We start from the raw sequence: 13,285 nt of genomic DNA, 5'->3' as shown, positions 1-13,285 counted from the left end.
GGGCCCATCAGCTGTGTTGTTTGTAACCATGGATACGCGGACACAGAAACTGCTCCTAATAGCAAGGCTCTACCAAGTAAGGGGTGCTAGGTTCATAGTGTATGAACAAGACTACAGTTGTAAACGTCTTCCAGTGATCGAACTTCCATGTCATTTGAATATTTATTTCTTCATCAAACAATACATTACAATATCCTGCGCTTCCTTAAACATGACGTTATTGCTTATCAAAAATGAATCCCAAAATTAAATGGGGAATGGTTGAACTATCATCTAAAAAGGACACAGAAAATGTGCATGGAATTCAAGGCTTCGCTTCAAATAGCATTGAATAGCGTTGAATTTTTATTGACCTAATGCACTACCACAATTTGTCATTGTAACAATAAATAAAACTTGCATGATTGTCATTTTTATTTTTAGGTGGAATAATTTGGCCTGCAGTATGAAGTGGGTCTGTTCACCCCCCGCCACACAATGATAGTGGCTGGTTAATGTGGAGGTTACAGAAGTGACGTAGACATCAAAAGGGGTGCAGCCAATGCAGATAAGACAGCTACAAGATAACCAGAGACATGCTGTCAACAACATTGATCATCTACTAAGCAATATATAGCGTTTTCCCCTTTTTTCCTCTACCAGGTCAAAAATGTTTTAGAGCATGGCGTCATTTTTTTACTGGCAGATCTTAGGACGCCAGACCAAGCAGGAAGCCTCCGACGAAGCCGCTTGTGACCACGATGTTTTTCTTCACAAATTCTGTGGACTGAGAAAAAATATATATATTTCAATTGAAGTACAATGATATGTGCCACACTCATAAATGACCACTTGTACAAAAACATCATAAAACACATTTTGACAATAAATGTTATTTCCTCAACCAACTATGAAAATATTTAATTTATTAATATTGAATCCGGGCTGCACGGCGGACGAGTGGTTAGCGCGCAGACCTCACAGCTAGGAGACCCGAGTTCAATCCAACCCTCGGCCATCTCTGTGTGGAATTTGCATGTTCTCCCTGTGCATGCGTGGGTTTTCTCCGGGGACTCCCACATTCCAAAAACATGCTAGGTTAATTGGCGACTCCAAATTGTCCATAGGTATGAATGTGAGTGTGAATGGTTGTTTGTCTATATGTGCCCTGTGATTGGCTGGCGACCAGTCCAGGGTGTACCCCGCCTCTCGCCCCAAGACAGCTGAGATAGGCTCCAGCACCCCCTGCTACCCGATAAGTGGTAGAAAATGAATGAATGAATGAATGAATATTGAATCCTACTTCCTGGAAATTCAAATATCACGGCCCGTCTGGAACCAACTAACCGCAATAAACAGGAGAGGATTGTGTGTCTATATCAGCAGAGTCCATTATATAAGGAAATTCTACTTCCTGTGCATGTTGTAACCTCATAGTGAGTGTGAAGTAAGTAGAAGATAGCAAGCTTTCAACTTGCACCATCAATTTAGCAGGCGAACCACACGAAACAAAGCGAATACTTTGTAATGTGCATTTGGAAAACTCACCCTTTCAACTAATGTGTTCAACTCTGGACCTGCTTTGTCTGTGTTCTTCTGTATTTGCTTCTTGGCTTTGTTGACATCTTTCTCTACTCTTTTCCAGTCTACTTGGATGTAGCCGCTGTTGTTTGCTATCTAGAGGCAAGACAGTAATGTGAGTAAAGGCTATTTTCCACAAATTAACAAATAAATGATACCTGCAGCAACAGGAGTCCTCCCCCTACAGCAGTCGCAGCAACTTTCCCAACCTTCTGGAAGAGATAGCCTGCACACCTGAAATGTACAACACAACATTTTTCACAATACAATAATCCAATGTCATAGCTTCACAGGAGTGACTGTATTTTTTTAAGCCTTTTAATCTGGCCTTTTAGGCTTTTTATGTGTGCATCGAGTTCCAAAATCTGTAAAAAATTTGTTGTGCTACTTTGGTAAGCGTCACTTGACTTTCGGACCATTTCCCCGATGACACAGGGACGTAATACATATGCTGGCAGCAATAAACCAATCACAGAACAACACGTATTTCGTACAATATGTACGTTTAACCTCTGCCACGCCTCCGGTAGGTTTACTACCGGTATGCTGCAAAACAACACAGCACCCATTTCTCCGCTACAAATGAATTCAGAGATTGCCATCATTCCAGGTGGATTAACAAATGAAGCCTAGCCAATAGACATTTGCGTAAACATGGCGTTCAAAGTGACGTTTCAAGCGGCGTGAGAGCAATGGACAAAAGATGAACACACCTTTACCAAGACTGGGAAGCTGTAAAACTGTGAATGGATTGTGGATGCTTGGGCTAAAGTAATAATGGCAAAAGCCGCCATTATTGCTGAGCAGCCACCTGACGACGAGATTGACTCTGACAATGAGAGGGAGCTGAGCATGTTCAATGTGTTTAAATTAAACACTTTAAGCATAAAAATGGCTAAATGAATGACTAAAAATTGATACATGAAATGAATATGTAGTATTCTACTCTCGTCAGTAGGTGTCAATTGTAATGTTTGTCAATTGTAATGTTCGGGTCAGACACACAAGCACCAGACTTGATTGTCAGAACAACAGGCACAATAATCCCAAATAAAAACAAGCACTGATATGAATCACAACCCTGAACCCCCAACTTCACTTTGTTTGCCCATCACTCCGCTCCTCGGAATTGGAAGATTGAGTAATAAGAACATGACATTTATGGGTGTCTATGGGGTGTCATTTCATGTCAATAGTACCCATCTATGGGCTTGGTTACATCCATGTGCACATCAAAGAAGATCCAATAATGTTTACTATGATCAAAATGGGGCAAAACACGCTGATGAATGTAGCCGAACACAAAGACACACATGAAAAGACAGACGTATGTTCATGTTTCACATGAGTATTGTGGTTGGGCAAAAAGTGCAGTTTTCCTTTAAAGGGACAACATATAAAAAGTTCTGTGCTTATTTTCTATATATATGAACCGTTCAGCCACAACATTAGGTACACCTGCACGACCTAACACAAGAGCAGAGAGCTGTATCAATAATTGTGCAGTTTAATAGCATAGTTACCATCCGCTCACTCCTCCTATGGCTATCTGTGTGGCAACAGAGTATTTCTCTGCCAGCGGGCCAGATGTCTTTCCAAAGAGACGGTTCCACCATCGCTGGCGTTTGGCGTACTCAGTCAAATCGACCACCTTGTCGTAGATCTCCTCCTCCAGATCTACGGATGCAAGTAGCATGCAACCATGAGTGAGCACCGTTGGGATTGGCTTTGAACAATGAATGAGCAGGCACGATTCCACAAAGGTAGCTTTGTGGCGTTTTTTTACACAAACACATGCGACGTTCCCACTTCCCACAGACAACCAATATCAAAGCAGTTCGGTCCGTTGAGGTGTTTGATTCACTAAATGTTGTTGAGGCAAAACACTTCGTTAGCATCCTCACCAATGACCAGTCAAGTGGCTAGAAAAGTTAGCGACCATTACATAATCTTAGCTAACTTTTAAAGCAAAAGCAGGCTAGCAGTTATTACAACTTATCTATCTATCTTAACTATTTATGCAACTTTACCCATACCGAGTTGTATCTCCATGGGCAATGTTGCAAATAGGTGACATTAGCTCAACTGTCCGCTTACCCTTGTTGTGCTTCGCCATTTTGGATGAGGCTGCCCTGTCCTCCGTTGCCTTCACGTTCGCTGTGTCACTTGGGCTCTTTTGACATTCACTGTAAAAATACAAATCTTATATTATCTGTAAACACACGGCATCGACTAGCCTTCGAGAGTGATAATACAACTTTAAAATACAGTACACTTGTTTGCCGAGAACCAACTTTTAAACAACACGGTCGTACTTACAAACGTCATGTCAAAAAAAAAATAAGTTGCCCAAAAAAGCCAAAAGTCCCCACTTCACAAGAAGTAGTCACGCGTGACGTCGATGCGCCATGGATTGTGGTTAATGTATGCATGAGCACGTATGTGACGTATTTAATTATTTAAGTCACGCAAAAATAAATACAGCATTAAAAACGTACTTTCAGCGTTTAAATATGAATAGAAAGCTAAAATACAATGTAAAGTGGAGATGTGTGTAATCTCTTGTAAATGACAGTTATTTTGACCAATTAGAAGCCTTAAAATACGGTTACGTAATCCCACTGAATGCGGCAACACCAATCGTAAGTGTAGGATAGGAGCTGAAAGGCCGGGTCCGTTTTGTGCCATCTGCGTGTATGTTTGTCAGCGTGGCATTAATTAAAGATTACATTACTGTATAATTATAATAATATATTCGTGAGCACGTCATGTCATATAACATTAAAGTTTTCCCGAAGTCCCACACGTCCTCGGGAGACTGTCACGTGTGACGTCACATACACCGCGGTGTATTGTGGTTAATGAAGGCATTAGAGGGAGGGTGTGACGTATATATTTACGCTACACAACTAGGAAACAAAATATAGATGGAATTACATTGTAATCATAAAGTAAAGTATATATAAAATTGGCGTTTGTGTTGTTAGACCCTTCTAATGGTGTTGTTAATTACGTCATCGCCAATAGCAAAATGGTTGCTCCCGCAGAACACAACCTCTTTAAATGACAGCAAGCCTGACCAATCAGCCACCAGAATGTACGGTTACGTAATCACAATACAGGCGATGGGACCAATCCTTAGCGTAGGAATGTAGGGTGGGTCACCCTAGTTTTTTTGTGTATCGCCTGAGCGCGTGTTCGTCTGCGTGCTCGCCAAACGTCAAGCGGGGACAGGCACGTGACCAGGTTTGCCGAGTAGCCGATTGGACGAGGTTCGCGGAGGGCGTGGCCGACAGCGGCGGCGTGCGTTTTGCTCCAGTGTGACACAATTACAACAACTTTGAGCCGATGCTTGGGAGAAGTTTATATCAAATTGGTAAACAAATTAAACACATTAAAAATATAGGCAGCGTTGCATCCACTCCATGCACACATCGGCGCCGGGATACGCGCTTTACAATGAGCGCAAGCGTGGAAGCTAACTTGAAGGACTCATTTCCTTGAGGATTTGGCAAGAAAAGTACGCTACGCCCCGCCGTGCTAGCGTCGCTGCGAACAAGGTGCTCCTTTACTTGTATTGTCTCTCCGGCCGGGGCCCGCTGATCTTCCAACATATCCGGCATGAAATCGTGCGGAGTGTCGCTCACCACCACCACAACCATCGCGGATTCTACTGCTGCTGCTGCTAATGACGGGGAGAAAATGGCGTCGGCAAAAGCGAGTGAAATCGAGGAGGACTTTCCGACGCTTACGCCGCAAGAGAAAGAGAGCCTGCTTGGAATTGACAGGTTAGACGCCAATGTGCTGCGGACACCTATTTTTTCCTTTTAATGTGTGCTGCATGTAACAACAAAAAGCCCTAAAATAATGCACCCTCACCGCCACCTTCAAGTTAACGCGGAACCGCCTGTGTTGTCTTCTTGTCCTCTCCACTTTGCAGCTCACTCTTTGGATTTCATAGGCTTCAAGAAGATGGCGCCAGAACGAAGGCCTTACTGTTAAAGGTATGCCTCTCTTCCATAATCATTTCCTCTCCTTCGTAGAGCACAGGAGATAAAAGTGGCAGCTTCTCTGCTGCTAATGCTGCTAATGTTGTTAGCCGCGGCGTGCACAATGACGTCCATTTGACCGACTTATGTGCACCCTCCACTAGTTTATATATTTACATATACTCCAAATTAACGTAAACACACCTACGCGGGTAAGAATAAAGTATCAATTCCCCAGCAAACTGTGCTACCATAGTGCAATACCAATCCCTCAATTGCAGAGTTAAGTTACATTAAACATGATTTCCAATGCAATACAAGTTCTTTTTTTGCACGACAAATATAAACGCATGTATTGCAAACTCAGGTATACTTTGCTTGTTATTAACATCAGCAGTATGCATTAGGGATTTGACCTAAAGGCGAGGACGTCAACAAATGCGAGCCCACTGTGATTCAAAGTAAAGCAACTAAATACATATATCATATATATATTTAAATGTGCATATGCATGGAAATAAGATGCATTAACTCGCATCCCCTTACAGTTAACGGCAGTTTACATTTGTGCGTCAGCTCCCTCCTGCTAGCATGTAGCCGCTACCGGTGTAGCTATTGCCATACTCACAGACTTAACCATATTACCGTTATTATTATTTACATTATGTTACCATAAACACATAAACAACAATCAATTTAAAGCGTTATCTGCAATAATGACCGCTCGATTTGGACCAAGATGGCGGAGACAGGCTAGGACGAAAACACTTAGCATGCTAACTAGCCACGCTAGCGGCTCGGATAATCAGGTTAGCAAAAAAAAAAGCTAATGACAAAAGGCATTGTTTGTTGTAACACAAATTGCTGTGGAACAATTAGTGTTTTTGTATACACCGAACCACGCAGTGTATATGCAGGTGGAGCGGCACTGGCTCGATGTATGTTTGCCCTCAACATGTGGTTGGTTTGTGGGCTCCTCGCTGCAGGGCGAACGTGTTAAGATTATTTCATGCTATTTCCTGCGTTAAATGCCATTATACTGTCATGGTTTTGCCTGTGACTTTCCACAAAATCCACCTGGAATTACATCTCACTTTTTATGATAAATATATAGAAATATGAAAACAGATGGAATGTAGTGTAAATGCAGAGAGAATTTCTTCCAGGGTCAAACTGTCACCCTCATGTAAACTGTACTGCACAGGCAATGTCACGTGTCAGGTGTACAATAGAGCAACTACAGTTGTTAATAATAAGTAATTGGTGTGTTGTTGGGTTATCCCTGGTTTCATGTGGTTTCACGTTCACCTTGAAAATGGCAGACAGAAACTGTATTTTTGAATGTAAGAATTGTGTATCTAAATGGGATTAAGGCAGCAATTGAATAGTTTGTTTTCTGGGGAGCTAAAGACTAACTTCCGGTCACTGCTTCTTGGCTCTTGTCATTCCACTACCGCCTTTTCACTAACAATGCTCAGTTTAGTGCCAGATTTTCCAACATTCATCCAATTATATCAAATATTCAATTTAAATTTACTGTTTGCTGATGACCATTAGCAGGTAACCACTTGAGGGGGGTGAGTGTCTGCAGCTCTGAGCAGAGGCGGGCTAGAGATGACCCTCAACCCCTGACAAATTGCTTCAGAGTATTTTTCCTGCGTGACTCAAGATCATCACACAGAGTTACGATGCCACCCACTAAATGGTGTTTTAATGACAAGCTACATTTCATAAAGTAGATAGTACCATTATAATTAGGGATGTTGTGATCCGATCATCGGGATCAGCAGCCTTACTGTGTATTTTTGTAGGTTGGATAATATCGGCGAGAGACCGGGCCAATACGATTGCTGTGTCATGTTTGTAGAAAAGGGCTGCATACCAACATGCTAGGTGCATTAATGCGCCTCAAAGCTGGTTGCCGCTTGACTGCCACCACCCACATGTAGAAGAAAATGCAACATTTCCATGCAGACATATTTACATTGTACCGTCAAGAAGTTAGTTTCACTTTGGACTTTGGAAATTAGGCTGCATATGTAATTCCCCATCATTATGCCCGGAGGGCTGTCATGTTATGGGGAGCTCGCAATGTGCCGCTCTAACTGCTGGTTAATACTATGGACCGTCAATAAATTTCTAGTGATATATTCTAAATCACACCACAAATTGATATGTAACAATGTTGCAGTAAATGATTAGCCCTACCCATAAAAGGCTATTTTTCCAGTTTTATCGTTTTTTTATTGGATGTGGGACCTATCTCACAGTTTGTTGCAAAAGCCAAACCATTATTCAGCATAATGAATTAAATCCAGCAACACTTTGGTTGCATTTTTAATGCTTTGAAAAGCTAATTTCATAGCCGTATTAAATTTTACAAATCCATGTTTGAAACAAAAGCCTATTATTATTCATTCATTCATTCATTTTCTACCGCTTATTATTAATTTTTTAAAAGGATTGGATCATCAAGACTATAAAAAAAAAAATCAGATTGGCTCGGAAGCCCAAAAATGTGGATCAAGACCTCCCTAGTTATACTGTGTGTGAACAAGGGCGAACAAGTAGTGCCAAATCTGCATTCATTCAATTTTCTACCTGCTTTTTCCTCATGAGGGTCGCAGGGGTGCTGGAGCCTACCCCAGCTGTCTTCTGACGGGAGGCGGGGTACACCCTGGACTGGTCGCCAGCCAATCACAGGGCACATATAGACAAACAACCATTCACACTCACATTCATACCTATGGACAATTTGGAGTCACTAATTAACCTAGCATTTGTTTGGAATCTTGTATTCAAAATGTATCTTGGGTGATTCAAATTTAGTTGTGGCGGGAACATATGGGAAACAAGTCTTATCTAACACATTTGCTACAGTCTCTCTCATATGTCTCGGCTGTAATTGCAATGAAGGTATCCAATGATCCCCCACCCCTTTCCCCCCAAAAAATGTATATGTGCATTTTGTTAGTTGCAGTTTTAGAATCCACTTTAATACTGCCATGCTTTTATTTTGAGGATTACCTTGTCCTGAACAGGATGTCACCTTGTGCACATTTTAATGCTGTGTGTATCTGGACATCTTTTGGCATGCCCTTTACTTCTGTCTGCCATTCCTCTCTACAAACGGTCTTTAGAAGCAACGCAACAGTCCTGTCATATCAGTTATTATTACTGCACAGCAAACTTCTCCTTTTTTTCACCTCTTCCCCTTTCTGGGTTTTTTGGTATGCTGTGTTAAAAATGCAGGTGGTCCTCATCTTGGGTATGAATTACGTCCCTAAACTATGATATAAGGCGGATGTTATACCTACATTATTATACGTATAGGGGACCTATTATGCTTTTTTTCACTTTTCTGACCTGTAAATGTAGGTCAAATGTTGTATTCTCATGTTAAACGGTGCCAAAGTTTCAGATAATGAGGTTTGCACATTTGGAAGTGAGCCCTGAAAGAAGTTTGGGATGCCTCAAAACGCCCGGTTTCAAAAGGCGTAGACTTCCTTATATGGTTCATAGTTAGGAAGCACTTTGGGCGTGTGACCAATCACAGCGCAGTGGGCATGCCCGGATAAATTAAAACTGAAACTGTTTTGGCAGGAAGCACTAATCAAAGGAAATAGAGCTGGAATAGTTGCTTAAATCTAAAAAGTTTTCTGTGAGGGTTATTGTGTGTAGCTGCTCTACAGGAGACCACAACTCAATGCAAAGGGTTGACAAATGAGCATAATAGTTCCGCTTTAAATTAGCTACTGTAATACAACCACTAAATTCACGAATTATGCAAAAGAGCAATAAAAAGAGAGGGGAAAAACACTACACTGCTGAGTTATTACTGTTGCTTTCACTGGATAAGAAGCTTTACCATGCTCTGGCCGATTTTGTAGTATACTGTATTGACCGGGTAGTTATGTATAGACTTTTGTGATTTCCAGCTGTCTTTGTGATGGTTACAACAGCCAAGCAATTGAGACAAGTGTGGGCAGTATTGAGCACATAGTGTATGTTTCTGCGGCACACTGAGCTGCAACTGGTTCTTGAGCAAGAATTGTCTTGACCAATTCTCGAGTGATACTTATGTTGACAAAACAAAATTAAGTTTTTAATGCATTTATGGGAGCGCCTACATAACTACGAAATGCAAGAACATTGAACACAGTAAACCGAGGACCACCAGTAATACAATTAGGGATGTCCTGATCCACATTCTCTTTTGTCTCTTCAATGTAGTAGTAGTTTATTGACGGCCCCTAGTATAATCAACCAGCAGTTAGAGTGGCACATCCTGTGCGAGCTCACCACATCATGACACAGCTGTCCGGGCAGAGTGAGGAGGAACTACCGCTCTAGCTGCGGAGCCTCATTTCCAACGTCCAAATGAAACTAACTTCACCATGGTACACTGGTGGTGTTGCGTTTTCTTCTTCATGTGGGTGGCGGCAGTTGAGTGGCAACTACCTTTGAGGTGCATTACCACAAGGTAATGCAAGGTTTGGCCCTTTGTTATGAACATGACACAGCAACCGGATTAGCTCGATCTCATGACAGAATACGATATCATCTGATCTTCAGAATACATTGGATTGGCAACTGATCCCAATCCTTAAGATCAGACATTCCAAGATACTATGAAGTTTTACTCACTTATTATAAGATGCTCTCCCTAGTGTTACTGGTGTTACTGCGAGATGACTCTCTAATGGCTCAAAATGACCCTTCTTCTGCTCTTTGTCATACTTAGTTGACTTTTAGCCCCTTTTTATCCATCCATTTTCTGTACCGCTTATCCTCATGAGGGTCGCGGGCATACTGCAACTTATCCCAGTTGTCTTTGGGCGAGAGGTGGGGTACACCCTGGACTGGTCGCCAGCCAATCACAGGGCATATATAGACAAACAACTATTCACGCAACACTTTTAGTCCATTATAATTCCCCATGGTGCAGTCAGTGTCCACATTTGTACCTAACTGGTCTGACACCACTTAAATTTTAACAGTTTTCTGGCTGCCCTGAAATGCTATTTTTTTTAAACAACTTCCAGAGTGGGAAAATATGACAACGCCTTATCGTTGGTGTGTGGACAAACAAAACGTTACTTTCTGAAAACAATGACGTTGCCGCCCCGGCACCATCACAGACCATATTGTAAGTGAGCGATTGTGTCCCGCTGCAAAAAAGCCAACATAACGACAACTGCAACTGACTTATTAATAATTTTAATAATCGATCAGTTTTGTGATAAATCGCTGAATTTAATTTCCCCCTCTACATCGCGGTTCAAACATCACTCCCTCATTCTATTGCATTTTTTTTTGTGTTAGCGCCACTAAAAGTGATGTTATTATTGACTTTACCCTGCAGGCTGTTAGCTGCTATAACGCCCTCATCCTGAAAGCAGAAGGGAAAGTAGAGGCTGACATTTTCTGTCAGCTGGGCCACTTCAACCTCCTGTTGGAGGACTATCCAAAAGGTTAGTGTTGCACATGTTCTTTAATGTGTTTTTTGCTCAAATATGCTGTATTGTCTGTATATTTCAACATGTCCTGTTGTTTATTTGCTTCTGTCTTCTTATTCTTAGCATTATCGGCATACCAGAAGTACTTCAGTTTACAGTCGGACTACTGGAAGGTGGGTGATTGATGATCTTTTAAGAAGCTCAACCTAGTCCACCGTGCTTTGAAAACGGTTCAAAGGGTTTGCTTAATGAAATATGTTGCCCAATTATAATTACAATATTTTTCCATCCAGAATGCTGCCTTTTTATACGGGCTGGGCTTGGTCTACTTCCATTACAATGCATTTCAGTGGTAAGTACTTGTTTATTTTTTATATTTTTTGATGTATTTGACACGTGTATTGTAATGTACACTAACCAAGAGACGAAACTATATTTGGTGGTAGTTTAATTATGACCAATGTCAAACTGCAAGCTTGGAAACAATAGTGTGTCTCCAGGAAAGAGAGGCAGTTTTATCAGAACTGTCCCAACAGGTCATTAAGGAAAGATCAAAGACCACTAAATACTTCTTGATGTGGTTTTGAATAAGATTTTTGATAAGAGCATTTATGAGGAAAATGGGAGTGCACTAGTTGAATTAGCCGCAACTAGTTGGCACTGCAATGCTGTCATTGAAGCAGGAGTTTAGAACATTCAGTCCCATCTCATTATAAAAATAAAATATATAATTATATACACATAGGAATATACATAGGAATTCAACAGGAACTTGTTCATTTGCTGCCATACAACACCATACAATAGCATCACTATTTTCCTAGCGGAATCTGTACTACTATTATATGTCACTGTTCTGTGTAAAGTAGAGTCAACAGCGGCAAATTCTGGCAAAAGACAGCAGCAATAGCAATGTTCTTATTTGCATGTTCCATTTGCATCTTACATTTTTAACAGTGAGCATTAAAATGCCATAACAGAACCGCATTGCTTGCAGCCTTGGTTCCTCTTTTAGCTGCAGTCTGTCTCACACTCTGTGACACCATCCGCCAGCCTTCTCTTTGCCAGCGTGGGTGGAATAGGGCGATAGCGGAGCACACATAGCGATGGAGGAGTGGGAGGGGCCCTGTAGAGAGTAGGTGGAGGGAATTGGGAGCATTGAGTTCAAAGTGTGTGTGCGCGCACGCATGAACGTGCATATGAACCCCCTGAGCTCTGGAAGCATCCTGCTGTGGAAAGTGAGAGAGTTTATGGAGACTCTGTACAATTTCTTATTTTGCAGGTAGTTTATTGTGTGCTTATTGATAATGCTAGCTATTCTTATTGGGTCGCTTGTGTCAACATTGCAAGCTGCTGCTTTAAAATAGACCTGAAAAAAGTCAAATTTGAAATGACATGTGTGCTGTGTCATGTAGGGTTCCCAACACCCGTATAGAGCATACAAAGAGCGCACTTTTTCCTGGATGGCCTCGAGAATCAACGCTGGTCTGCAAAGCTTCAATGGTTTCGGTTTGACAGCTTGCCACAGGCTATGCGTGTGTTGTTTAATGAACATTACTTGTTTGCCAGGGGCCTTCGTAATTGTCTAATTCAGGCTGCTATTGTGACCCTGGCCAATAGCACTCATTAGTAGTTGAAAAATGTACAGTTAATCCATGTGATTGCTATTGGTATTGGCCAGTCTCACGGAATTGGCAACATAAAACCCTGATCGGAGCATCCCCAGTGCATGTGTTGTAGACGGCAGCCTAAACGGGTCTGACGGTGAAGGGTAGTTTTTGATTGGCTGGGCAGTTCAGATTCAATGTGCTAGCTACATTTTTTGTGATGTGTCTCTAATGTTATGCAATACAGTAATTTAGTCATGCACGATTTAGGGGAAAAGTGAGCAGTCAGCGAGGTGTCTCGTTCGTTCATATCAGTGTGCCGAGGAAAGAAGTTTCGGTTTTAAATCATCAAAATACGGCAAGATACTGCAACTATTCCATGTTATTATCAATGGACATATTAACACATGATCACTGTGTGTATAGCAAATGATAAAATTTTTTTTAGAGGGATTCATAGTCGAAATAGGTGTATTCCAATGACAGCATTGTAAGCTAGCTGAAATTAACTTGTTTTCCTGTGTTATAATGCACAGAAAAGGGTAAGAGTGTTCATGTTTCACATAAGGATTGTGAATGATGATGAGCAAAAAAAAAGTGCAGTTTGGCTTTTTAAAATGTATAATCGATAATCTCTGAGTGACAGCTGGTTACTTAAACTCTCATCTTA

At 41.4% G+C, this 13,285-nt stretch overlaps 2 protein-coding genes across 4 annotated transcripts in view; one reads left to right on the top strand and one right to left on the bottom strand.

Moving 5' to 3' along the window:
- Nucleotides 1-337: 337 nt before the first annotated feature.
- fundc1 (FUN14 domain containing 1) lies at nt 338-5,573 on the bottom strand. Of its 2 annotated transcripts, XM_058082913.2 has the most exons (6): nt 5,440-5,573; nt 3,658-3,746; nt 3,084-3,237; nt 1,719-1,794; nt 1,528-1,656; nt 338-766 (listed from the first exon to the last, which is right to left on the bottom strand). In XM_058082913.2, the coding sequence occupies exons 2-6, from the start codon at nt 3,674-3,676 to the stop codon at nt 689-691; spliced, it is 456 nt and encodes a 151-aa protein (XP_057938896.1). In that variant the 5' UTR covers nt 3,677-3,746; nt 5,440-5,573; the 3' UTR covers nt 338-688. The 2 variants fall into 2 exon arrangements, with proteins under 2 accessions (XP_057938896.1, XP_078651530.1); XM_078795404.1 differs by lacking the exons at nt 3,658-3,746; nt 5,440-5,573 and adding an exon at nt 3,597-3,657.
- kdm6a (lysine (K)-specific demethylase 6A) overlaps nt 4,808-13,285 on the top strand; it is a 35,695-nt gene continuing 27,217 nt past the window's right edge. The window contains exons 1-5 of one of the 2 annotated variants that reach the window (XM_058082876.2): nt 4,808-5,348; nt 5,501-5,564; nt 10,915-11,023; nt 11,132-11,181; nt 11,302-11,360. In XM_058082876.2, the coding sequence (XP_057938859.2) occupies nt 5,182-5,348; nt 5,501-5,564; nt 10,915-11,023; nt 11,132-11,181; nt 11,302-11,360 (449 nt within the window). In that variant the 5' untranslated portion in view covers nt 4,808-5,181. The remainder of the gene's footprint in view (nt 5,349-5,500; nt 5,565-10,914; nt 11,024-11,131; nt 11,182-11,301; nt 11,361-13,285) is intronic. The other variant, XM_058082875.2, reaches the window with a different exon arrangement.

This window comes from Doryrhamphus excisus, linkage group LG12 (assembly GCF_037039965.1).
Source record: "Doryrhamphus excisus strain RoL-2023G ecotype Guam linkage group LG12, RoL_Dexc_Guam_v1.1, whole genome shotgun sequence".
Taxonomy (NCBI): domain Eukaryota; kingdom Metazoa; phylum Chordata; class Actinopteri; order Syngnathiformes; family Syngnathidae; genus Doryrhamphus; species Doryrhamphus excisus.
Note: the sequence above shows the minus strand (reverse complement) of the source record. Positions and strands in the feature narration are given on the sequence as shown.

What these genes read in the sequence shown, in the direction of transcription:
- fundc1 (XM_058082913.2), bottom strand. An exon ending in GAGGACTCCTGTTGCTGCAG is followed by an intron (nt 1,657 to 1,718) that starts GTATCATTTATT and finishes TCTTGCCTCTAG; the next exon opens with ATAGCAAACAACAGCGGCTA. An exon ending in TGAACACATTAGTTGAAAGG is followed by an intron (nt 767 to 1,527) that starts GTGAGTTTTCCA and finishes ATTTTTTCTCAG; the next exon opens with TCCACAGAATTTGTGAAGAA.